The following is a 27,116-nucleotide window of genomic DNA, read 5'->3' as shown; positions in this document are numbered from 1 at the left end:
CTACAGCTAGTCCAAAATGCAGCAGCAAGAGTTCTTACTAGAACCAGGAAGTATGACCATATTAGCCCGGTCCTGTCCACACTGCACTGGCTCCCTATCAAACATCGTATAGATTTTAAAATATTGCTTATTACTTATAAAGCCCTGAATGGTTTAGCACCTCAGAATTTGAATGAGCTCCTTTTACATTATACTCCTCTATGTCCGCTACGTTCTCAAAACTCAGGCAATTTGATAATACCTAGAATATCAAAATCAACTGCGGGCGGCAGATCCTTTTCCTATTTGGCGCCTAAACTCTGGAATAACCTACCTAACATTGTTTGGGAGGCAGACACACTCTTGCAGTTTAAATCTAGATTAAAGACCCATCTCTTTAACCTGGCATACACATAACATACTAATATGCTTTTAATATCCAAATCAGTTAAAGGAATTTTAGGCTGCATTAATTAGGTAAACCAGAACCGGAAACACTTCACATAACACCCTATGTACTTGCTACATCATTAGAAGAATGGCATCTACGCTAATATTTGTCTGTTTCTCTCTTGTTCCGAGGTCACCGTGGCCACCAGATCCAGTCTGTATCAAGATCAGAGGGTCACTGCAGTCGCCCGGATCCAGTACGTATCCAGACCAGATGGTGGATCAGCACCTAGAAAGGACCTCTACTGCCCAGAAAGACAGGAGACCAGGACAACTAGAGCCCCAGATACAGATCCCCTGTAAATACCTTGTCTCGGAGGACCACCAGGACAAGACCACAGGAAACAGATGATTCTTCTGCACAATCTGACTTTGCTGCAGCCTGGAATTGAACTACTGTTTTCACCTGGTCAGAGGAGAACTGGCCCCCCAACTGAGCCTGGTTTCTTCTAAGGTTTTTTTCTCCATTCTGTCACCGATGGAGTTTCGGTTCCTTGCCGCTGTCGCCTCTGGCTTGCTTAGTTGGGGTCACTTCATCTACAGCGATATCATTGACTTGATTGCAAATAAATGCACAGACACTATTTAAACTCAACAGAGATGACATAACTGAATTCAATGATGAACTGCCTTTAACTATCATTTTGCATTATTGAGACACTGTTTTTCCAATATTGTTCAGTGCTTTGACGCAATGTATTTTGTTTAAAGCACTATATAAATAAAGGTGATTGATTGATACACGATAAGTGATTATAAACATGATAGTCAAATGTGTGGGTTACATATAAATGAATATGGAGTTAACCATTGGACTGATATTCATTTAGAAGTCTTTTTGAGTTCATTTTGGTGCATCTACATCTATAAAAGACAGTTCCTGTGCCATTCTCTGACATAGTGGGGAAGTCGTGGCCTAATGGTTAGAGAGTTGGACTCCCAATCGAAGGGTTGTGAATTCTAGTCTCGGGCCGGACGGAATTGTGGGTGGGGGTAGTGCATAAACAGCTCTCTCTCCACCTTCAATAACACGACTTAGGTGCCCTTGAGCAAGGCATTGAACCCCCAACTGCTCCCCGGGAGCCGCAGCATAAATGGCTGCCCACTGCTCCGGGTGTGTGCTCACAGTGTGTGTGTGTGTGTTCACTGCTCTGTGTGTGTGCATTTCGGATGGGTTAAATGCAGAGCACAAATTCTGAGTATGGGTCACCATACTTGGCTGAATGTCACTTCACTCACTCACTCACTCACTCACATAAGGATGTTCTGTGGAGACCAGAGGTTAAAAGGTCCCCTTAGGAATTTCAGTCTGGTTCTTCTACTTCAGGGGAAGTCAATCCAAAGATCTTGTATACTCTCATGGGTTTACATGTTATGGTCAGGCTGTGGATCTCTTTGACCATCAATCTTGATTACTTGCCCCAAATTTGACAATCTCTTCTCTGAATTTAAATTGTCAATAATTGTTCTAATGGTGTTAATGTTGAAAGCTGTTCTGTGGAAAGAGTTGGTTGGTAAGTGGACTTGCTTCTGACTTGTGGCACTAGGAATTGATTTACAACATCATGTTGCCTTTCTGAGGAATTTGGCTCCTCAGGTTTCTACCATGGTCCTCCAAATGTCATCTTTCGACGTAACCTACGCACACTTTCACCCTCCCGGCTATATGCAGTGGTTTCATCTTCACTTCCTTCCCTTAAACTGTTTGCATCTTTGGATGCTAACAGTGCTACTGATACTTTCTGCTCATCATTTAGACAGGCACGTATAACTCCACTACTTAAGAAACCCAACCTCAACCCATCTCTTTTAGAGAACTACAGACCAGCTTCCCTTCTTCCTTTCATTCCAAAAACACTTGAACGAGCTGTGTTCAACCAAGTGTCTACATTTCTTACACAAAACAACCTCCTCAGGGCTCAGTTCTCTTCTCTGTCTACATGGCATCATTAGGTTCTGTCATTCAGAAACATGGCTTTTCATACGCTGATGACACTCAACTCTACCTCTCATTCCATCCTGATGATACAACGGTAGCTATTCGCATCTCAGCTTGTCTAACAGACATTTCTTCCTGGATGATGTACCATCACCTTCAACTCAACCTTGCCAAGACAGAACTGCTTGTGATTCCAGCAAACCCATCGTTTCATCACAATTTCACCATCAAGTTAGACACATCAACCATAACTCCTTCAAAAACAGCTAGAAGCCTTGGAGTTATGATTGATGATCAGCTGACTTCCTCAGACCACATTGCTAAAACTGTCCGATCCTGCAGATTTGCTTTATTCAACATCAAGAAGATCAAGCCCTTTCTTTCGGAACATGTTGCACAACTCCTTGTTCAAGCTCTTGTTCTGTCCAGGCTGGACTATTGCAATGCCCTCTTGGCCGGTCTTCCAGCCAATTCTATCAAACCTTTACAATTTGGACAGAATTCAGAACGCGGCAGCACGATTCATTTTTAACAAGCCAAAAAAAATACACGTCACACCTCTGTTTATCAATTTGCACTGGCTTCCAATAGCTGCTCGCATAAAATTCAAGGCATTGATGTTTGCCTACAAAACTACCATTGGCTCTGCACCCATTTACCTAAATTTGTTACTTCAGACTTATGTGCCCTCCAGAAGCTTGCGTTCTGCAAGTGAACGTTGCTTGAAAGTGAAAAGTGAAAGTGACGTGACATTCAGCCAAGTATGGTGACCCATACTCAGAACTTTTGCTCTGCATTTAACCCATCCGAAGTGCACACACACAGAGCAGTGATAACACACACACTGTGAACACACACCCGGAGCAGTGGGCAGCCATTTTTATGCTGCGGCGCCCGGGGAGCAGTTGGGGGTTCATTGCCTTGCTCAAGGGCACCAAAGTCATGGTATTGCAGGTGGAAAGAGAACTGTACATGCACTCCCCCCACCTACAATTCCTGCTGGCCCGAGGCTCGGACTCACAACCTTTCGATTGGGAGTCAGAATCTCTAACCCATTAGGTTACTAATGACTCTCCCCCATTGATTGTGCCATCCCAAAGAAGCACAAAGTCACTTTACAGACTTTTAAATTAAATGTTCCCTCCTGGTGGAATGACCTCCCCAACTCAATCCGGGCAGCTGAGTCCTTAGCCATCTTCAAGAATCGGCTTAAATCACATCTCTTCAATCTTTATTTGACCCTCTAACTTTAACACTCACTATTCTAATTCTATTCTTTTAAAAAAAAATCTAACTACCTTTCTTTTCTTTTTGTATTCTATTTTCTTTTCATTTATTAAGCAATTGTGTGTGTGTGTGTTTGTGTGTAAAGATCTCTAACACTAGCTTGCTCTATTCTTTTTTTTATTCTATCGGTTTTCTTTTTATTATATTATTTTAAAATCCCTAAACATGGTAAAAGGTTTTAAAAATTATTTAGAAGAATGACTGAGAATTTCTGTGCCGAAAATCTTACTTTCCAGGTTAGTACAAGTTTCGGCTGTTTTTTTTTTTTTTTCGATCTTGGATCTCTGCTTTCCTGAGGTTTCATCAGAAGAGGTGCAGAACATCATCAGGAAGATGAAATCCTCCACCTGTCCCCTGGACCCTCTCCCAACCTCCCTGGTAAAAACTCATATCACCGTCCTAAGTCCCCTGATCACTGCTGTTATAAATCATTCCCTCAAAACTGGTCACGTTCCCCCTGTCTTAAAAAATGCCATTATCACACCACTGCTCAAAAAACCCACTCTTGATTCGGAAGTCCTATCCAACTATAGGCCCATCTCAAATCTCCCCTTCATATCAAAAGTACTTGAGAAAGCAGTTGCCAGCCACCTTCAGGACCACCTTAAATATAATAACCTCTTTGAAAAATTCCAGTCAGGTTTCCGCTCTGCTCACAGCACAGAGACTGCCCTCGTTAGAGTCACAAACGACCTCCTCATATCATCTGATGCTGGCTCCCCTTCCCTCCTCATCCTCCTGGACCTTTCTGCTGCATTTGATACTGTCGACCATGGTATTCTTTTAAACCGGCTCCACCTCACTACTGGACTAAATGATACTGCCCTCAGTTGGTTCAGATCATACCTCACAAACCGGACAGAATACATCTCCCTGGGCCACTCCAAATCATATCCACACACAGTTACTTGTGGTGTCCCTCAGGGGTCAGTCCTTGGCCCCATCCTCTTCATTCTCTACCTCACCCCCCTTGGCCAAATCATCAGCCGTCACAAAATCTCATTCCACTGCTATGCCGATGACATACAGCTCTATGTACATGCCACAGCTGAATCCACACCCTCACAGTCACCCCCATCTAAACTCAGCACCTGTCTGGAGGAGATAAAGGTATGGATGGAGCACAACTTCCTTCAACTAAATAGCTCCAAAACCGAAGCCATCTTGATTGGCACTCCTCACCAAATCAAATCATCATCCATAACCAGTATCACCTTTTCTGGCACCAACATTCCCCTCTCATCAACAGTAACTAATCTTGGTGTAAAAATTGACTCCCAACTCACTTTTGAAGCTCATATAAATCACTTATGCAAGACCTCTTTCTACCACCTCCGTAACATCTCCAAACTCCGGCCCATTCTCACCTTTTCAGATGCCGAAAAACTGGTTCATGCCTTTGTCTCCTCCAGACTGGACTACTGCAATGCACTTCTCATTGGGATTCCTGGAAAGAGTCTACAGAGGCTTCAATACATCCAAAACTCTGCAGCTAGGATCCTGATGAGAGTGCGGAAATATGAGCACATTACCCCCATTCTTCACTCACTCCACTGGCTTCCCATCTCCACCAGGATTGAGTACAAGGTTTCACTCCTCACACATCAATGCATCCATGGACATGCCCCCTCCTACCTAAAAGAACTTATCAACCCACAAACCACAACCCGTTCCCTCCGTTCCACTCACTCAAACCTCCTCCACATACCCAGAACCAGACTGAGGACAATGGGAGACAGGGCCTTTTGTACTGCTGCCCCGCATCTGTGGAATGGCCTCCCTGACTCCTTGAGGGCTCCACAATCTACTGATTGTTTTAAAAAAGGCCTCAAGACATTTCTTTTTAGCAAAGCTTTTGGTCCCTTTTAGATTATTATTATTAAAAAACTGCTTATCTTTTTGTTTTTGTTTTAACCCTGTAGCACTTTGAGATCTCTGATGAAAAGTGCATTATAAATATAATGTATTATTATTATTATTATTATTATTAATGATGTAGACGTAGACGAGAATGGAAGTCCTTATATGAGCATTTCTCCCGGAAAATCATGCCCGTGCTCACACATTGACCAGAGGAGAGCGTGACCGCGCACATCAATGTGCTTCAAAATCGTTGGCAGCGCTACATGGGATTTGAGGAAAAGTTTACCGTGTTCAGCTTCCCCAAGAACCCAGCGTTACATGAACAGTGGAGGCAGTTTGTTTTTCCAGGGCAGCAACAGAGTGTATCAAGTGCGTTTGTGTGTTCTGGTCATTTGAGTGACGAATGTTTTATAAACAAGACCCAAGTCGACGCTGGATTTGCACATCGTTTGCTATTAAAACATTGAGCCGTCCCTGTGATAAAAGCCCCTATTCATGTAAGTACAACTGCATCAGATTTCTGTATTTTGATGGAAATCAGCACATAAGTGAATATATGTTAATGGAACAACATAAAACATCAGTATTATAGCTCCACTCACGGCACGCCTCCAGGAGCTCGGTGTGACGACTGGGTAAAGGAGGGAGTGGAATCAAATGCAAGTTAACAATTTATGGTGATGGTGAGAAGGCAGCAGGAGAGGATGGCACAGGAACTGCGGGGAATAGAGCCGAAGGTAAGTCTTGATGCTGAGTGAAAGTGCGGAGAGTGGATGAGGTTCCGGGGAAAGACACGGACATCCAACGCAAACAACACAGAAGCAAAATACAGAGGTACCAACATTAAACAACGTTCTCACAAACACAAGACGTGAGACAATATATAAGGAGAGAGTAATGAGTGACAGCTGCTGCTGCTGATGACAATAAACGGAGACGCCCACAAATTAATCTGCAGACGCGAAACACATAGACTAAACCACAAAGTGCAAAACCCAGAGATCATGGATTACCAACCGTGACAGTACCCCCCCACCCCCCCCCCCACCCAGAACTCCTATCCTCCGGACCGTAACCTTCCCAGTCCACCAGGTACTGGAATCCTCGTCCCCTCCATCTCGAGTCCAGAATATGATTAACATAATAAGTCGGTTCACCATCTACGAGATGCGGCGGCGGGGGAACCGGAGTAGACGAATTAATGCGTGCATAAAACACGGGTTTAATTTTGGACACATGAAAGGCGGGGTGTATCCTCCTGTACGCTGGAGGTAGTTTGAGGTGGACTGTCACCAGAATAATGATCTTGGTGATAGTAAACGGGCCAATAAATTTGGGAGCTAATTTATTAGATACGGAACGCAGAGGAATGTTACTGCTAGAAAGCCACACTTTTTGACCCACGACGTAAACGGGAGTTGACCGGTGGCGATCGGCCTTGGCCTTAGTGCACTCCCTCACCCGGAGCAGAGTCTTGCGGGCTCTGGTCCAGGTGCGGTGGCACATTTGGACAAACGCGTGAGCGGAGGGGACCGCGACTTCAGATTCCAGACTGGGAAAGACTGGTGGTTTCGAAGGGACAGACAGCGGTTGAAGGAGAGCCCATCAGGAGGTCGGTTAGATGACTTACCACTGGCGCAAACTGAGCACGCCAAAACAAAATCGCGGATGTCACGAGCCATACGTGGCCACCAGAATCATTGTTTAACCAACCCATTAGTTCGACTTATCCCTGGGTGACTAGCCACGCTAGAACAATGACCCCACTGGACGACTTCGGACCTTAACTCCTCCGGCACAAATAAACGGTTCGGTGGACAACCGGGCGGAGGCGTTACCCCTTGTAAGGCCGTCTTGACCTTTGACTCGACCTCCCATATGAGTGCTGAGACCACTAATTGCTCAGGTAAAATACACTCTGAAGTCACCGGGTGGGTGGAGGGATCAAAAAGACGTGATAAAGAATCGGGTTTGACATTTTTGGAACCCGGGCGTTACGATAAAGTAAAATCAAAGCGACCGAAAAAAAAAGTGCCCACTGAGCCTGCCTGGAATTGAGTCCTTTGGCAGTTCTAATGTACTCTAAATTCTTATGATCGGTCCAAACAATGAAAGGTACCCCTGAGCCTTCCAGCCAGTGACGCCACTCCTCTAAAGCTAATTTGACGGCCAACAACTCTCTGTTACCAATGTCATAATTGCGTTCAGCAGGAGATAATTGATTGGAAAAAAAACGCGCAAGGATGTACCTTATCGTCTGAAACAGCACGCTGGGACAAAACTGCTCCTACCCCCACCTCTGACGCGTTGACCTCCACCACGAACTGCCGTATGGGATCAGGGGCCACAAGGATGGGAGCCGAAATGAAGCGGCTTTTGAGGTTAGTTAATGCAGTCTCAGCTGCGTCTGACCACCTGAACGGAGTACTGGGAGAGGTCAAAGCTGTCAGAGACGAGGCTAGTTGGCTGAAATTGCGAATGAAACGCCGATAGAAATTGGTGAACCCCAGAAACCGCTGTAGGGCCTTACGGGAATCTGGAGATGGCCAATCTATCACAGGCTTAACCTTGTCAGGGTCCATACGTATTCCCTCGGACGAGACGATAAACCCTAGGAAGGGGACAGACTGTGCATGGAATATGCATTTCTCTGCCTTGACAAAAAGCCCATTCTCAAGTAACCTCTGGAGCACTCGTCTGATGTTTTGAACGTGTTCCTGGAGAGATGAAGAAAAAATCAGTGTGTCATCCAGGTAGACATATATAAACTGATCTACCATATCCCTCACCACGTCATTCACGAGTGCTTGGAAAACTCTTGGCGAGTTGGAGAGCCTGAACGGCATCACCAAGTATTCAAAGTGCCCTCTGGGGGTATTAAAGGCGGTTTTCCATTCATCCCCCTTCCATATGCGGACCAAATGATAAGCATTACGTAAATCCAATTTTGTGAATACGGATGTGCCCTGTAACCTCTCAAAAGCTGAAGACATGAGTGGTAATGGATAAGTGTTCTTTATCGTAATGTTGTTCAGCTCTCGGTAATCAATACAAGGTCGCAGAGAAACATCCTTCTTACCCACAAAAATGAATCCCGCCCCTGCTGGAGAAGAGGAAGGACGGATGAACCCAGATCCTAAGGAATCAGAAATGTATTTCTCCATGGCCTCCCTCTCAGCAATGGAAAGAGAGTATAACTTGCCTTTAGGCGGAGATTTACCTGGCACTAAATCTATGGCACAGTCGTAGGGACGATGCGGAGGAAGAGAAGCAGCACGGGACTTACTGAACACCTCCTTCAGATCCAGATACTCTGCAGGCACGTTTGGCAATACCATGTTCTCCTTCTGAAAGACAGAAACGGGGACAACAGGACAAGCAGAAACCAGACAAGACAGTGACGGTGAGAAGGCTGCAGGAGAGGATGGCACAGGAACTGCGGGGAATAGAGCCGAAGGTAAGTCTTGATGCTGAGTGAAAGTGTGGAGAATGGATGAGGTTCCGGGGAACGACACGGACATCCAACGCAAACGACACAGAAGCAAAAGACAGAGGTACCGACATTAAACAACGTTCTCACAAACACAAGACGTGAGACAAACCAATATATAGGGAGAGAGTAATGAGTGACAGCTGCTGCTGATGACAATTAACGGAGACGCCCACAAATTAATCAGTGCAGACGTGAAACACACAGACTTCACCACAAAGTGCAAAACCCAGAGATCACGGTTTACCAACCGTGACACTCTGCTTTTTCCGGAAAGAATCGAAAAGCTGTTATTTTCTTTTATAAATATGATAAAACTAAAGACTTTTTGGATATATGAAGGATACAGTACTACTCTATAGGTACTCAAGATTAACATGAGATTTAGGTGAAACTGTGTATGTTATGTACCCTTTAATTTGTCTGGTACGCTACAATTTATAATACATTATAAGGGTATTCTTAAAACATTATAATGAATGCATAATGCATTATTTAAAAAATCTATTATGTTTTATCATCTCGTGAGCATATTTATAAGAACAGTTTTAATATATTATAATATTTACTTATTTGTGGTTGTAGTTTTTGAGAGTATAATGATTTATAACACAATGAACACAATGCATCCACTTTTACATTGGATTATATTTCTCATAGTTATAATGTATTATAAGTCTCATATCTTGCCATTTTTCTGATGCTCCTTAAAGCAGTCAAAGACCATTTATAAGTAGTAGTAGTAACAAATTTTTTTCCTCAAACAGATCTGATTACAAATAAAATGAATGTGTAATATGACACATCTGCTTTGAACTGATTTTATTGTAATATCAGTTTGATTATTTTGATGGTACCCTTTAGACAGCTGTTGATAAGTAAGTCTGCAACTACATGTTAACTATCGGTCAATCGAGTATTAGTATGTCTGCTACTGTAATTATGTAATTTAATGTAATTATACTTTATTTTGAAGGTCAACCAACAGATAAACTTGTCTTTGCAAGTGTAAACACATTCTACCATACTAGATTCTACCATTCTTGAGCATACTAATACTCTTGAGAGTTAGTTGGCATGTAGTTGCAAAGTTGCTTATAGTCAATTGATTAAGGGAACCATCAAAATAAAATGTAACCATATAAAACATTGCATTTTTTTTTCAGGTGGAGTATTAAACTCAAATCAATTAATTGAAATTAGTTCCAGATTTATTATTTATTATTTCCAGATTCAAATACGTAACTATTATGATGTATTATAATTATGATTATTCATGAGTTGAAATAACATTATACAATTTTTTTTTTATAATGCATTATGCTTTCATTATAATGCCTTAAGAATACCCTTATACTGTATTATAAACAGTGGTGTCAAAAGTATTGGCATTCATTACTCAAGTAGAAGTACATATACTAGGGTTTAAAAAGACTTTTCTAGAAGTTGAAGTATCAGCTCAAGCTTTTTAATCAAGTAAAAGTGTAAAAGTACTGGTTTAAAAAATTACTTAAACTATAAAAGTAAAAGTAATGTAAGGAAATAAAATGCCATTAAGAACAAAAGCTTAGGCCGCGCCACAGGGGCCTACTGTGCACTACCCCACCCCAAAACATTTTTCTAAAGGCTATAGGCCATCATGAATATAATGTTATATTAAAATGTTCATGGTGAAAAATTTGGGATGCACTAGGCTACCTGTTTCAGCCGCATATATGACCATTAAAAATCAACGCACTATAGTACAATGCAAATACATTAAAGGACTAGAGATATGATGACTAGTTGCCTAAAAGTATTGTTATGGTGCAAAAAGTCAAATTTCAGAGGCATGTCATCAATAACCTTTAATGGAATGTAATGTACATCCAAGCTTAGCTGCAGGAATCAGCGAGGGCAATGGACAAGAAAATTGGTTTACCCAGGGCAGGCTTAGAAACAATTGCCCTTGTATGGTTGTCTATTTACAATAAACATTATAGTGCTGTCAAAATGAATGATTAATCCAAGTGATTAATCAAAAACTAAAAATGAAAAATAACTCTTAATCCTGATACCTTCTTGATTGATAGCTTCCTGTATTCGCTACAAAAGTCTGCTATGTTCAGTGTTCAGGGTGTAATGAGTTACAAAGTTGGTAAAGCCTACTTATCACAAAATTGTCAATCGCGTCGTCAATCGCAAACGATAATTTATTAAAACGTCTCGCTACCGAACTACCTACAATAGCTTAATTTGTGGAGGACGAAGAGAAAGCACCCAATTGGTAAATGATTGAGTGAGAAATAATAACTTTTAAGTAGTGTCCAGTGCCTTTTCAATACTTTTAAAACGGTACTGGCGCCTAAACGGTAACTGAACCGATACTTTAAAAAAAAAAAAAGAACCACAAAAAAAAAAAAAAAAAAAAAATATGGATAATATTAAAGAACATTACAAATATTTAAAATACATCCATAGCTTTCACCTTGGATGCTCTCATTTCCCAAGTTGTGCTTCCCTTAATCTAAGGCTAATAAATGTATTTCACAATCTGGGTCATTATTTAATAGAAAACCACACATAATGTTTCTACTGTATCTCTGTCACTCACTCTGTTATTTAGTTAAAATAAGTGCTGTCTGTCACTGTCTTTAATCAGTTCTGTGAATGACTGTATCCTCATTCTTTATAAAGTAGCAACAATGTCGTTTTTAAAATACAGTACTGTGCAAAAGTCTTAGGCACATTAGTATTTTCACCCCCAAAAAGGGTTTTAAGCCATTTATTTATATCTTTTGCTGTAATGTGTCAGTAGGAAATATCACATGACCATTGGTTTGTGAAGTTCGATGTAAACTAACCAATAGCGGCGCAAGCCTATGGTGAGCTAGCCCACCCGAACCCGCCAAAACGTGCGGGGCATCAGACTATATAAGCGGCCGTCTCACCCAGGCAGACTGATTTAATTAGAGTGAAGTTACGACATGAGGTTCCTTGCCTATAGCACGGCAAAGTACGCAGTACTCATTCCATATTTAAGGGAATTGAGGTTACATTAGTAACAGAGTACGTTCCCTTTCAATACGAAACTTGTACTGCATCATAAGCCGTAGGCTAAGCTGCTACGGGGACAGTACAATCACGCCATCCTATCACAAAGGATGAAAAGGTATTCACCCAGAGCACTAAGAAGGGCTTGTAACAAATACATAAGATATCCCAAACCAGTCAGGATGTAATTAATAGGGATGCACCGAATCCAGATTTTTGGGGTTTGGCCGAATACCGAATCCACTGTTTAAGATTCGGCCGAATCCGAAACCGAATAACAAATTCTACTCGCATCCTTATTCCATTAACACAGTAAAACACATTAATGAAGTAAACAACGTCCACAGCAATGTATTTTTCATTTTATTTTATTTTAAAGGGGTCATGACACTGTTTTTTTTATTTTATTATTATGGTCCCCTAGGTGCAATTATAGTATTACTATAGTAAAAAAAAATAAACTTTTAAAATGTAGTGAATTATGACATTTTCCCACCGTTTCTCATCCTTTGATTCAAACAGTCTGTTTTTGGGTTGTTTCCCCTTTAAGAGTTCAGTGTTAACGCCCACTGTTATGATTGGCTAACGACATTTGATGGAAAATTTGTGGATTGAGCGTAACTGTTTAGTAGCGGGTGATGCATTCGAAGCGATGGCTCTTGCAATGATAAAACCTTATATGTTTGAGCCGGAATCAGATGAGGAATCAGAGGAAAATGAACCATCACCACAACAATGAAGACTGGATCAGCCCGTGTCCACATGGAAAGTGAAACTATTTTGAATTAATAAAAAAATTGTAACCCGAGACACTTGAAAACGGATTATTGTTGCATAATTATTGTTTAGCTTAATATGCTAACAGCTTAACATTATTTACCTAATTTAAATGAAATGATAGGGTGTATCGCGGACAAAAATGCATGCACAGGCCATATTTGAAGATGCAGCATTGATAAGGCAACATTTTTAATCGTCTGTTACATGTAGGCCTACTAGAAAGGCGACATATTTTCAAGATTCTCTTATACAAATGTGTTTATATTAGCCAGTGATTAAAAGTAATATTGTAAATACCCTTAAATGACAATTCTACATAAATAGGTGAGAACTGCTCTGTTTGTGTTTCTATAACGTTAGAAAATACAATGTAAAGTTTTATTCTATCAATTGTAATTGCAGTATTATAAAAAAATATGGACTATAAATGCTTCATTTTAGGCAATAAAGCTTTTAAGCTTCTTATAAATACAATTATGATGACACAGGTTAGGATTACATAAATAATACCTTTGCTACGACACTTGGGTCATCGTTAAAATGTATAGAACAAACACTTAAATTAGCACTGCCGTGACTGGGACGTCCGCAAAAAATAAACTGCATCCATTTTTCCCTGACGTCAGGATCTTTCGGCAGGGTATTCAAAGATGTTGTTTGTCCACAGCCAGGAACAGCACATCTGCGTGGCATTGTAATTTTCCTGTACACAGACCCACTCGTTGTCTGTCGACTGAACACTTGTGAGGCGCGCGGCGCGACAACGATCCAAAATGAGCGTAGTTGTCTTGTGCTGGAGGCAGTCATATGCAAATGGTTGGAACGTCACTTCGCACCGTGACGTCACTTCTAACCATGGATCCAGAACGAGCTCTATTTAGAGCTTGATTAAATAAATGGCTCGTTTATAATGGGGAGGACGTCTTAAGCTATTAAACTTGCAGGATGTTTTAATGGTACAAAGACCTCTTATATTCCAAAAGATCAAGGCAAATTTGGTTTCTCATTTCATGACCCCATTAACTGTAAAAAAAAAAAAAAAAAAGATAGGCAACATTATGCCAGGATGACAAGTGAGAAAAACTTTATTGACAATTACCTAGCTTATGCTTACCCAAGTAAACAACCAAAACCTTTCAATAAAAGTGCAGCAATGCAAAGACAAGTGTTTTTCTATTCTTTTTAAAAATCAAAATATGTTTGGTGACTTAACTGAAATGAATGTAATTGAACATTAACTCAAATAAACATGGATAGTAGGCTGTTTGGTTTTCGTTTTTAACAGTAGGATAGGCTACGATTAGAACAGTAGCCAAATATTATGCAAAATATTACGGAAGATCACACACATCTCCTGCATCATAATTAAATTAACGTAAAATCTCTAATCTTTCACATGAAATGAGTTTAATAAAAAAAAACAAAAAAAAAACAAGACGCTCTGCATTAACAGGTGACAGCCGGTTGCGAGTGTGGGAACTAATGTCCCCAGCAGTGCTGAAAAGTCTTTCACTGGGCACAGAAGTAGATTTTTACCAGCAGTGGAAATCGCTGCTGGTTTGTCTTCCACCACTGAAGAGGATCCTCTCTAAGAGGAATCAAAGGCTCACCGAAAAAAACACTCATCTCCACATCAGCACCCGATATGACTGGCTAGCTCTGGTACATTTGAAGCACCGCCATGGAGTGTAGTGTTAAATTAGCCTGGACAGCTGAGGCGTAAGCTCGTCCCGCGAGAGCCAAAGTCATCTGGCATGGCATGGCATGGATGGGAGGGTCGCTTTAGACTTCCATCCAGTGGCAGCAGGTGAACACAGGTGTGCAGCCATGGCTTCGTCCACTGGAGGGATTTCTCATAGCCCTTCTGCCCCTCGACATCAACCGCAGTGAGGGTATATGTGTAATAGGACTTTAGAACAGCTGATTTATAAACTGGATACCTAAGATCAATGGTGATTAAAAACCTTATAGGTCGTCCACTGTACAATCATAAAATATATTTAAGAAACATGGTTTTAGTGCAAGGATGGACTTTCATGAATACCTTTTTGCAGTTTGCTTTAGGTCCTTCTGACTTTGAAATGTGCAATGTGGGGGATGAGGAACTGAAAGAAGGGACATCTCATGGTGTTAAAGTCCTCTATAAGTTCCCCTGGGGCTCAGAGACCCTGGAGACACTGTGGAGCCTGGGGGACACCCTACTGCTGAAGACTCACCAAGGAACTTGTAAAAAACTACAGGTCAGAGCAGTGTTTAAGTTGTAATTTAGTTTTTCAAATTAATTTTACTAACTTCCCCTCCCAAAAATGTTATATATACAGGTCCTTCCCTAAAAATTAGCATATTGTGAAAAGGTTCATTATTTTCCATAATGTAATGATAAAAATTAAACTTTCATATATTTTAGATTCATTGCACACCAACTGAAATATTTCAGGTCTTTTATTGTTTTAATACTGATGATTTTGGCATACAGCTCATGAAAACCCAAAATTCATATCTAAAAAAATTAGCTTATCATGAAAAGGTTCTCTAAACAAGCTATTAACCTAATCATCTGAATCAACTAATTAACTCTAAACACCTGCAAAAGATTCCTGAGGCTTTTAAAAACTCCCAGCCTGGTTCATTACTCAAAACCGCAATCATGGGTAAGACTGCCGACCTGACTGCTGTCCAGAAGGCCATCATTGACACCCTCAAGCGAGAGGGTAAGACACAGAAATACATTTCTGAACGAATAGGCTGTTCCCAGAGTGCTGTATCAAGTCACCTCAGTGGGAAGTCTGTGGGAAGGAAAAAGTGAGGCAAAAAACGCTGCACAACGAGAAGAGGTGACCGGAACCTGAGGAAGATTGTGGAGAAGGACCGATTCCAGACCTTGGGGGACCTGCGGAAGTAGTGGACTGGAGTCTGGAGTATAAACATCCAGAGCCACCGTGCACAGACATGTGCAGGAAATGGGCTACAGAGAAGCAGCACTGGACTGTTGCTCAGTGGTCCAAAGTACTTTTTTCGGATGAAAGCAAATTTTGCATATCATTCGGAAATCAAGGTGCCAGAGTCTGGAGGAAGACTGGGGAGAAGGAAATGCCAAAATGCCTGAAGTCCAGTGTCAAGTACCCACAGTCAGTGATGGTCTGAGGTGCCATGTCAGCTGCTGGTGTTGGTCCTCTGTGTTTTATCAAGGGCAGGGTCAATGCAGCTAGCTATCAGGAGATTTTGGAGCACTTCATGCTTCCATCTGCTGAAAAGCTTTATGGAGATGAAGATTTCGTTTTTTTCAGCACGACCTGGCACCTGCTCACAGTGCCAAAACCACTGGTAAATGGTTTACTAACCATGGTATTACTGTGCTCAATTGGCCTGTCAACTCTCCTGACCTGAACCCCATAGAGAATCTGTGGGATATTATGAAGAGAAAGTTGAGAGATGCAAGACCCAACACTCTGGATGAGCTTAAGGGCGCAATCGAAGCATCCTGGGCCTCCATAACACCTCAGCAGTGCCACAGGCTGATTGCCTCCATGCCACGCCGCATTGAAGCAGTCATTTCTGCAAAAGGATTTCCGACCAAGTATTGAGTGCATAACGAAAAACACTTTTCTTTTATTGGTTGGATGAAATATGCTAATTTTTTGAGATAGGAATTTTGGGTTTTCATGAGCTGTATGCCAAAATCATCAGTATTAAAACAATAAAAGACCTGAAATATTTCAGTTGGTGTGCAATGAATCTAAAATATATGAAAGTTTAAATTTTATCATTACATTATGGAAAATAATGAACTTTTTCACAATATGCTAATTTATTCAGAAGGACCTGTATATATATATGTATATATATATATATATATATATATATATATATATATATATATATATATATATATATATATATATATATTAGGGGTGTAACGGTTCACAAAATTCACGGTTCAGTTCGATACAATACACTGGTGTCACGGTTCGTTACGTTTTAAATACAGCAAAATGTAAAACATCTCAACTTTTCAGAATGCCGCAAGCACACCGCGGATCTTGTGACAAGAACTAACCAATCAGCTTCCTTTTCTGTAACAACGTTAAAGGCTCAGCCAAGATGAAGGAACAGCTGATCATAGTTGTATATGGATTGCAATTTTGAAATAAATTTAGTAGCAGAGCTACTACAAGCGATTTTTAGAGCTGCAAATCCATTTATCCTTTGCTGAAATTTCCGCGTCTCATGGAGAGAGCACGTCTTTGTTGCTTAGCAAAGACAGACGCCTCATGAGCACTTCTGCCTGAGCGCTTTGGAAAGGAGGAGAAAGCGGCGCGACTAGCGTTTTCCACGCGTTTTTAGGCACGAAATGTGAACGGCCGCTAAGGCGCTCGCTCACTCAGTATGCGATGAAGGTTCGTTGCAAAATGTCTAATGCATTTAACAGACCAGAAATAGAAGATCATCCAATAACCAACAGGTCTGGTATTTGAGTGCACTTTGGATTCCCTGTAAGCTATAATTGTGATGACAGAATGAATGGTAAATAGTAAGGTCTCATATCCGCGGCTATAACGTAAATGAAGCCTACCGATCGCCACGGTGATGTCTTTTGCCCTGTTTGAATCAGTTGGAAATGTCGGTCTAAATGCTGTGGGGATAGTTTGTTGCGTGTATGTTTCTCCTTTTTTTCGTCTTTTCCCAGATACTGACACAATAAGGTGATGTCGGCGTAAATGAGTTGACATGTTTCAAGTATTCCCGCTGGTGTTTTTTTTTTTTTTTCGCTGGTGTACCCTATTGTCATGTAGCAGATGCGTCATCGTTGTTTTTTTTTTATCCACCACTCTCTTGCCATCACCATTATAGTTTACTGGGAATCCAAAGTGCACCCAAACACCAGACCTGTTGGTTATTGGAGTATCTTCTATTTCTGGTCTGTTAAACGCATTGGCCATTTTGCAACGAGCCTTCAGCGCGTACTGAGTGAGCGAGCGCCTGACTGAGTAGCCTAACATAAACATATAAGTTGGTGTTTTTTTCTTCTTCGGGAGTGTCAGGGGCGTTGCCTGTTACGTCGTTTGGGTTATTGGGCTACCATGTTGAATGCATATCATTATATTTCTCTCTTTTTTTTTTTTTTTCAAATATAATTAATTAGGTCAACGAACCGTTCAGTATACATAATGCGTACCGCGTACCGAACCGAAAGCCTCGTACCGAACGGTTCAATACGAATATGCGTATCGTTACACCCCTAATATATATATATACATTAGTGCTGGGCAACGATAATTAGTTTTTTTAATCACATGATTGTGATTAATCACATTGTTATGCAGAAGAATAATAAGGCATTCAAAAGCAGTGTATTGTGCATTTTTTTTCTAATTTAAAAGTACTGCTTTATGAAAAAAAGTGCAATAACTTTGGTTTACAAACACTTTAAACAAATAAGGTGCTTTTTTACAGCAGTATTCCTTTTTCATAGTAGCTATTACGCCCTATGCCTAGGGGTAGTAAAAAGAACACTTAACAGGGCATAATAAATCTGGGTGGTGGTAGTGATGCTTAACCTAAATAATTTGATTGGTAGCATCCCTTCCTGTGTCCCATGATTTGTCTGTATGTGTATTCAGAGCCAGTGAGCTATAATAATTCTTTCACTTGTCCAGCCCTAATATATATATAAGCCATAAAGTGTAGTACACAAGATACACTTTTTTTCTAGAAATCATTATTTAACAACTCTCTGTTGAAGAACATTATGATCATGTAACTTTCAGTGCAGAGATGGAAGAAAGTCTGTAGTTCCTCATGTCATCTCTATCAGTGCAAATGTGGATAGAGGGATGCTGGCTTACCTATATAACTCATTTCAATTGCTGAAGAAACCCGACAACAAACAAAAGCTTCATCAGAGGATGGTAAGCTTATGTTTTTCTTTCCATTTTTAGTATTAAAGTGCCCCTGTTATGCCATTTTGAAGGTTACTAACTTTGTTTTGAAGGTCTCCTGCAATAGGTTTACATGCATCCAAGGTCAAAAAACACTTTCATTCTCACATAATATGCATAGCCTATGGTGTCCCTGTGGCATTGCGTTAGCAGCGCAAAAGGTCATGAGTTCAATTCCCAGGGAACACACATACTAGTGAAAATAAAAATGTGTTGTTGCCTGAATGCACTGTAAGGCCGGGTTCACACCGCAAGCTGCAGCAGAGCGAAAGCAGCGCGTTAGCAGCAGGTAGGCAGAGCTGAAGCAGCGCGCGCCTATTTTGCTTTCACACCGGCAGCGGAGGCAGCGCGCAACTGAACAGCGGATTTTGGACAGAGTACTTTATAATGGGAAAGTTCGCATTGCTTTGTTTCCATTTAAAATACATTTAAATAAAAGAAGCTTTTTTAATTAAGTTAATTGTAACTTTCATTGCATCTTTGTTTTGCTGTCTTTGTTTTCCTTGCAGTACGTGTTGTGTATATATATATATATATATATATATATATATATATAAAATATGTGAATTTAAATATCATACATTTTTAATGTAATTTGCTAAAAACACAGTAGATATCATTAATGCAAATTTTGGGCAAAATAACTTTTTCGTGTCAGTACATGTGTATTTTTGCCATGATCATTGTCACTTTATCTTCTATACATATTATTTTATATTAATTTTCCTTCCTATTATACTCCAGTTCTTGTTAAAACACCCTAGATTTGCTTATTTTGTGCATTTAGAGCAGTTTTTGTGTGAAATCATATTTATTTTGTCAATCAAATGTGTACTTTCACTTTAACTGAGCGTAAGCAGCGCAGCAAAAATAGGCCCAGCGGCGAAACGATCGCGGCACTGCTGCTTCTGCTCTGCTTCTGCAACGCTCTGCCGCGCAGCCTCTGTGTGCGGTGTGAACGCTCTCATCTGTTAACATAGGCACCGAAAAAAATATGCGCTGCTTCTGCTCTGCTGTAGATTGCGGTGTGAACCCGGCCTAAGTCGCTTTGAGTAAAAGTGTCTGTTAAATGCTTAAATATATTTAAAAAAAATACATAAATCACCTCTTTTCTCAAACAGTCCAAAACGATTATTATTATTATTGTTTTTTTTTTTTTTTGAAATATTTAGTTCCTCTAAATCCTTCCTTACCACAAACCTGCGCTGTTCTCAATTGGTCAGATGGTGCAATCTGATGTGATTGGTCTACCGCTTACGCACTTGTTGGCAACGAAGCAGCCATTAGAACTTATTAATTGAGCACTGGATGCTTTCTCAATCCTCAGATATTCTAACCGCAATTATTATATGATGCAATCACACTTGTAGCAATATTTGGTAGTTCTGTGTGTTGTTTCAGGGTTAGTGTCATCTAAGGTTCTCTGAGGGTTTGGCATCATCTCTTCTCAGGTGTTCTGGATCCATACTGAAGCTTTTGTAACCCGTGTCAAAACAGAGAAACAAATAGAGACATAATTGGCGTTGCTGCTGTTCCAACCAAGTAAAATTAATGGTAACACTTTAGAATAGTTAACACTTCTTAACTATTAACTACAACATTTCTCTCAATAAGTTCTTAATTTGCTTCTTATTAAAAGTTAGTAAGGTAGTTGTTAGGTTTAGGTATTGGGTAAGATTAGGAATGTAGAATAAGGTCAAGTAAAATAAGGCATTAATATGTTCTTAATTAGCACTAATACATGGCTAATATTCTAGTAATATGCATACTAATAAGAAACTAATAGGTGTTACCTATTCTAAAGTGTTACTAAATTAATTAGTTTAACCCAAGGTAAAGAATAATAATGAGCATTTGATCAGATACAACTGCAGTCACAAATTATGAGATGCATTATTTGAATTCTTGGCGAAATAGATGTTTTTAATCTAGATTTAAACAGAGAGAGTGTGTCTGAACCCCGAACATTATCAGGAAGGCTATTCCAGAGTTTGGAAGCCAAATATGAAAAAGCTCTACCTCCTTTTAGTGGACTTCGCTATCAACATATATATTGAAAGTAGCAGATGACCTTGAAAAGAGTCTTGTGGCACTCCATATTTTACTGGTGATAAATGAGGTGACTCCTCCATTTAAATAAACAAAGTGTTAGCAATCAGACAGGCAGGATCTAAACCAAATTATAGCCTGCCTTGAATACCTGTATAGTTTTGTAATCAATCTATGAGTATGTCATGATCTATGGTGTCAAATGCACCACTAAGATCAAGTAAAACTAGCAATGAGATGCAGCCTTGATCTTTTGTGAAAGAAACAAGTCATTTGTAATATTAACAAGTGCAGTTTCTGTGCTATGGTGGGGCCTGAAACCTGATCTGATAAACTTGTTGGTTTAGATGCAGGGTGCAATAGATGAAACTGAAGTATTAAACACTATATAATCTTAATTTTATTATTGTATTTCTGATGTTATCTATTTTATCAGTAAAGAAATTCATAGTCGTTACTTTTAAAAATTGATGGAATATTTAAATTGGGTGGCGTCTGGTTATTTCTTAATCTAGCCACTGTGCTAAATAAAAACCTTGAATTGTTTTGGTTATTTTCCGTTTTTAGAGCCTGTCTATAGCTGGACATACTGTTTTTCTACACAATTCTAAAAACTTCCAAGTTAGTTTTTCTCCATTTGCGCTCAAGACTACGAGTTTCTTTCTTGAGAGAGTGGGTATTAATGTTATACCATGGCACAGTGCGTTTTTCTCAAACCTTTTTCAATTTGACGGGGGAACAGCTTCTAATGTATTAGAGAAAATAGTGTCAATATAGAATTTCTGTACTTCTCTGTGTTGACCTGATCATCATTCTTTTGTGTTAATCACAATCTACTGCATATATACAACTTCATTTTAATGAAACATAACAAATGAAAAAATATATAATCATAAATGATTAAAAAAATATCATTACAAACTAGGTTGGTAGATAATTCAGCTGCAAAAGATACTCTGGATTCTTGAAAAATCATGGGTGCACAATAATTTTAACAAATCTATTAAAATATTTTATTTACAAATATAAGTGAATAAGTCTAAGATCTGGTAATGTTCATTGCTCTTTGTATTGTTGTAAAATACATTATTGAAAAAAAAAACAAGTAATACATTTATATAGAAATCTAAAAGACGTTTCTTTTAAATCTATAGCACAGTAATAAAGTCAGCAACATATCATAGATAGGACAGAACAAGAAAGACTATTAATAATCTTTGATTTCGCAAAACAATATATAATACTGAAAGCACCAATATAGAGCGCAACAGAGCTCTTATGCGCATCTTGTGCACAGAATGATGAGCTTGAAACAACACAGAGTCAAAATGCACAGGCTGCGCAGCCCTCCGAGTCCACAGAGAAATCTGCTCGGCTCGTGTTTATCTTCAGTTCTCTCTTCACAACAGTTAAGTCAGTTTACTGTTTGAGTAAATAAATTACTCCGTGATATTGGTTTATTTCGACTCGGAGTGTTGGCCACCTTAAAAGTAAATAAATTGTGGATTACTACTTACTGGATACGCGAACTGTTTCAAGCGATTCAGTCCTATTTGGTGAACTGGTACAATTGGTTCACTAAGAAGAACCAGTTAAATAAAAAATTTGTTCGCGAGCCAGACATCACTACTACAAAGGCAAGAGATATTGATACGTAGTCTACTAAATCTGTGCATTAGTTTAATGAGCCTTTTCTTTTAACAGTTTTAAACCTTGATTATTGTGCGCTCTTGAAGAGAGTTTCATGGTCCTGACTGTAGTAACCGAATGCGACACATGCGAGTTTATGTGAACTGAATTTAATGACTTCAATATTAATCTGTACCTCACATTGAACTATGGATCAGCTTCAGAACATTTGAAATATGTCCATGAAAATGTTTTGGTGCTTTATAATGTTTTTGTGCCTTTCGTGGAGCTCAAAAATAACACAGAATAGTATACGCACATTATCGGATTTGGATCGGTCTCGTCTGACTGATACCCGATCCGCAGAAAATGCCTGAGTATCGGATCGATGCATCCCTAGCCAAAGTCACCTTTATTTATATAGCGCTTTAAACAAAATACATTGCGTCAAAGCAACTGAACAACATTCATTAGGAAAACAGTGTGTCAATATTGCAAAATGATAGTTAAAGGCAGTTCATCATTGAATTCAGTGACGTCATCTCTGTTCAGTTAAATAGTGTATGTGCATTTATTTGCAATCAAGTCAACGATATCGCTGTAGATGAAGTGACCCCAACTAAGCAAGGCAGAGGCGACAGCAGCAAGGAACCGAAACTCCATCGGTGACAGAATGGAGAAAAAAACCTTGGGAGAAACCAGGCTCAGTTGGGGGGCCAGTTCTCCTCTGACCAGACGAAACCAGTAGTTCAATTCCAGGTTGCAGCAAAGTCAGATTGTGCAGAAGAATCATCTGTTTCCTGTGGTCTTGTCCTGGTGGTCCTCTGGGAAAAGGTCTTTACAGGGGATCTGTATCTGGGGGTCTAGTTGTCCTGGTCTCCACTGTCTTTCAGGGCAATAGAGGTCCTTTCTAGGTGTTGATCCACCATCTGGTCTGGATACGTACTGGATCCGGGTGACTGCAGTGATCCTCTGATCTGGACACAGACTGGATCTGGTGGCCACGGTGACCTCGGAACAAGAGAGAAACGGACAAATTTTAGCGTAGATGCCATTCTTCCAATGATGTAGCAAGTACATAGGGTGTTATGTGAAGTGTTTCCGGTTCCGGTTTACCTAATTAATGCAGCCTAAAAATCCTTTAACGGATTTGGATATTAAAAGCGTATTAGTATGTTATGTGTATGACAGGTTAAAGAGATGGGTCTTTAATCTAGATTTAAACTGCAAGAGTGTGTCTGCCTCCCGAACAATGTTAGGTAGGTTATTCCAGAGTTTAGGCGCCAAATAGGAAAAGGATCTGCCGCCCGCAGTAGATTTTGATATTCTAGGTATTATGTAATTGCCTGAGTTTTGAGAACGTAGCGAACGTAGAGGAGTATAATTTAAAAGGAGCTCATTCAAATATTGAGGTGCTAAACCATTCAGGGCTTTATAAGTAATAAGCAATATTTTAAAATCTATACGATGTTTGATAGGGAGCCAGTGCAGCAATGACAGGACCGGGCTAATTGGTCATACTGTCTGGTTCTAGTAAGAACTCTTGCTGCTGCATTTTGGACTAGCTGTAGTTTGTTTACTAAGCGTGCAGAACAACCACCCAATAAAGCATTACAATAATCTAACCTTGAGGTCATAAATGCATGGATTAACATTTCTGCATTTGACATTGAGAGCATAGGCCGTAATTTAGATATATTTTTGAGATGGAAAAATGCAGTTTTACAAATGCTAGAAATGTGTCTTTCTAAGGAAAGATTGCGATCAAATAGCACACCTAGGTTCCTAACTGATGACGAAGAATTGACAGAGCAACCATCAAGTCTTAGACAGTGTTCTAGGTTATTAAAAGCAGAGTTTTTAGGTCCTATAATTAACACCTGTTTTTTCAGAATTTAGCAGTAACAAATTACTCATCATCCAGTTTTTTAGATCAACTATGCATTCCATTAGTTTTTCAAATTGGCGTTTCACCAGGCCGCGAAGAAATATAGAGCTGAGTATCATCAGCATAACAGTGAAAGCTATCACCATGTTTCCTGATGATATCTAGTGATTACAAGATTCAGTAAGTTGTAGTATATCTTTCAGCATGGATTGGATGTTCATGTTAATTCAATGTTCACTCCTTCTTCACCTGAACTTGAGGCAAATGGGAGCATGCATGATCCGTCACACTACTAAGAATCTTCAAAACTGTATTTGCCGTTTCAAATTCTTAATAAAATTTGAATGAAGATTTCGATTGCTGAGACTCTTCGTTTCCTACTCTGTCTTGTCTGTCAGCTCATTGTCTAGAAAAAGTTAAGAAAGAGATGGTTCTTTAAAGAACCTTTGACTTAATGGTTCTTTGTGGAACCAAAAATTGTTCTTTTATGGCATCGCTTGAAAAAACCTTTGAAACACCTTTATTTTTAAGAGTGTAGGTTGGATCCGTGGTATGGTTTCATTTTATTTATATATATATATATATATATATATATATATATATATATATATATATATATATATATATATATATATATATATATATATAATATATATATAATATATATATATAAATAAAATGAAACCATACCACGGATCCAACCTACACTCTTAAAAATAAAGGTGTTTCAAAGGTTTTTTTTATATATATATATATATATATATATATATATATATATATATATTTTTTTTTTTTTTTTTTTTACCACTCTTCACATCCTCATCCTTTAGATGTAAACCAGGCGCATTTGCTTTTGCACCACAGAAAACAGCATCGTCTTGGCAATGTTGACAACACAAACCACCTAGGGTGGGTCGAAGTAGATATTGCTGACCAGTGTTTTCTATGTTTGTTCAGGTTTTGAAGCTGCATCCCACTTTAACTCCTGTGAAAGTAGGCTTGGATATGGGACGAGGCTCCAGTTCTGAGCTTAGACAGGTACCAAAGGACGAACAGAGTATTTTTATTCAAATTTCTATTTAATGTTATAAAAACCATACAAAAGTTCAGAGTCAGTATTCAGTAAGTTTTTGTTGTGTTATTTTAGGAATTGTTTTACCTGAAAGCATGCAATAGTTTATAAAAAAAAATTCTGTACTACATTTTCAAGTTCAACGTGGCAGTTAATCTAATTATTAGCATACAAATATTAGTGAAAATTGAAAAAGAAAGGCTGATCTAAAATATTCTGATGCACAATACACAATATTCATATATCTCTTTTTTTTTTTTTTTTATTCCCCCTTTCGGGTTGATTTTCACACAGTTAAATTCACACTAATAAGTCCTCTGTAATAGAATTATGCTGTAAAAATGATTTCCTACTGTAAAATATAATTACATCTAAAATAATAATGTTTCAAATAAAATGAACTGCATTTATTAGCTAAAAAAAAGTCTCAAATGTTAGTTTCTGCAGTCACAACATAATTTAGCCTTAAAAAATTTAGGACTGACATTTGAACCTTTTCCATTTAAATTGACCATGAAATGTAACATTTTAGCAGTCTTTTGAATTAAAGTAAAAATCTGTAATCTGGTGATTTTTGCTATAAATGTACCACTTGAGATGGATTCCCCCTAAGACAAATGTCTCTCTTAAGGTTTGTGATGGTTTGTTCCAAGAGTTTCTTGAAGCTGGAATTTCCACATGGCCTGGATACATGGACACAATGTCATTATCTCTGGAGAATTTACACGCAAAGTAACTAACTCTGTCCACACTTACTGAGCAATACTAAGTAAAGCTTTTAAAAAATATATTTTATTAAATTGCATTTATTCTGCAGGTATGATGAGATGGGTGTCCTTTTCACAGTGATGGTTAGTGAAACCACACTAAAAGGTGGCCTTCTGCTGGTCCGTAACAGAGACACCACCATCAGAGAGACTATGCACATCTCAGAAATCAAATTATTTCTCCTCAAATATATGTCTGCCTCAGAGAATTTCTGACTTTTATTATTTTAATCTCATATTGCAATGTGGTGATATGATAATTGTGTCAGAAATTATGTAACTCTTACAAAATTGTTACTCTGCTTATATAAAATGCTATTTGTATTCCATTTGTAAAATAAATAAAAAAATTAATAAATTTGAGAAAAAAAAAATATATGTATGTGTTTGTATGTATATATAAATGTATATATGTATGCAAAGATTTCATGTAAAACTGTATCATAAGCAGTACCATCCTGAAATTTAATTTATTTCTATGCTAATTAACCTACTGTATTTCCAACATTTGGGAAAGTTTGTAAAAAATACCCTTATTTTTTCATGGTTTGAAATGTGAAATGTATTCATGTATTCCTTTACACACACACACACACACACACACACACACACACACACACACATATATATATATATATATATATATATATATATATATATATATATATATATATATATATATATATATACATACAGTATACACAATAGGTAGCCAACCAAAAGGCTTATTACCGTCAAGTGTTAAAGTCCTTCACAAAACTACAGCCAGGTGGGGCAAAGGGACGGGGTGTTTGTGTGTGTGTATGTATGTATATATATATATATATATATATGTATATATATATATATATACACGTACACACACACACACACACACTCATAATGGGTAGTTGACGTGACGTGGCTTTTTCACCGTCCCAGTAGATAAAAAATCATTTATTTAACATTTTC

The 27,116-nt window shown here is 38.9% G+C and overlaps 1 protein-coding gene across 2 annotated transcripts in view; it reads left to right on the top strand.

Annotated features, from left to right (window-relative positions):
- polg2 (polymerase (DNA directed), gamma 2, accessory subunit) overlaps window positions 1–26,541 on the top strand; it is an 88,921-nt gene extending 62,380 nt beyond the window's left edge. For both annotated transcript variants that reach the window (XM_052600761.1, XM_052600762.1), the window contains 5 exons: window positions 14,876–15,061; window positions 18,590–18,730; window positions 25,284–25,364; window positions 26,030–26,130; window positions 26,216–26,541. In XM_052600761.1, the coding sequence (XP_052456721.1) occupies window positions 14,876–15,061; window positions 18,590–18,730; window positions 25,284–25,364; window positions 26,030–26,130; window positions 26,216–26,381 (675 nt within the window). In that variant the 3' untranslated portion in view covers window positions 26,382–26,541. The remainder of the gene's footprint in view (window positions 1–14,875; window positions 15,062–18,589; window positions 18,731–25,283; window positions 25,365–26,029; window positions 26,131–26,215) is intronic.
- The last annotated feature ends 575 nt before the right edge of the window (window positions 26,542–27,116 follow it).

Source organism: Carassius gibelio, chromosome A6, assembly GCF_023724105.1.
Source record: "Carassius gibelio isolate Cgi1373 ecotype wild population from Czech Republic chromosome A6, carGib1.2-hapl.c, whole genome shotgun sequence".
Lineage (NCBI taxonomy): Eukaryota > Metazoa > Chordata > Actinopteri > Cypriniformes > Cyprinidae > Carassius > Carassius gibelio.
Note: the sequence above shows the minus strand (reverse complement) of the source record. Positions and strands in the feature narration are given on the sequence as shown.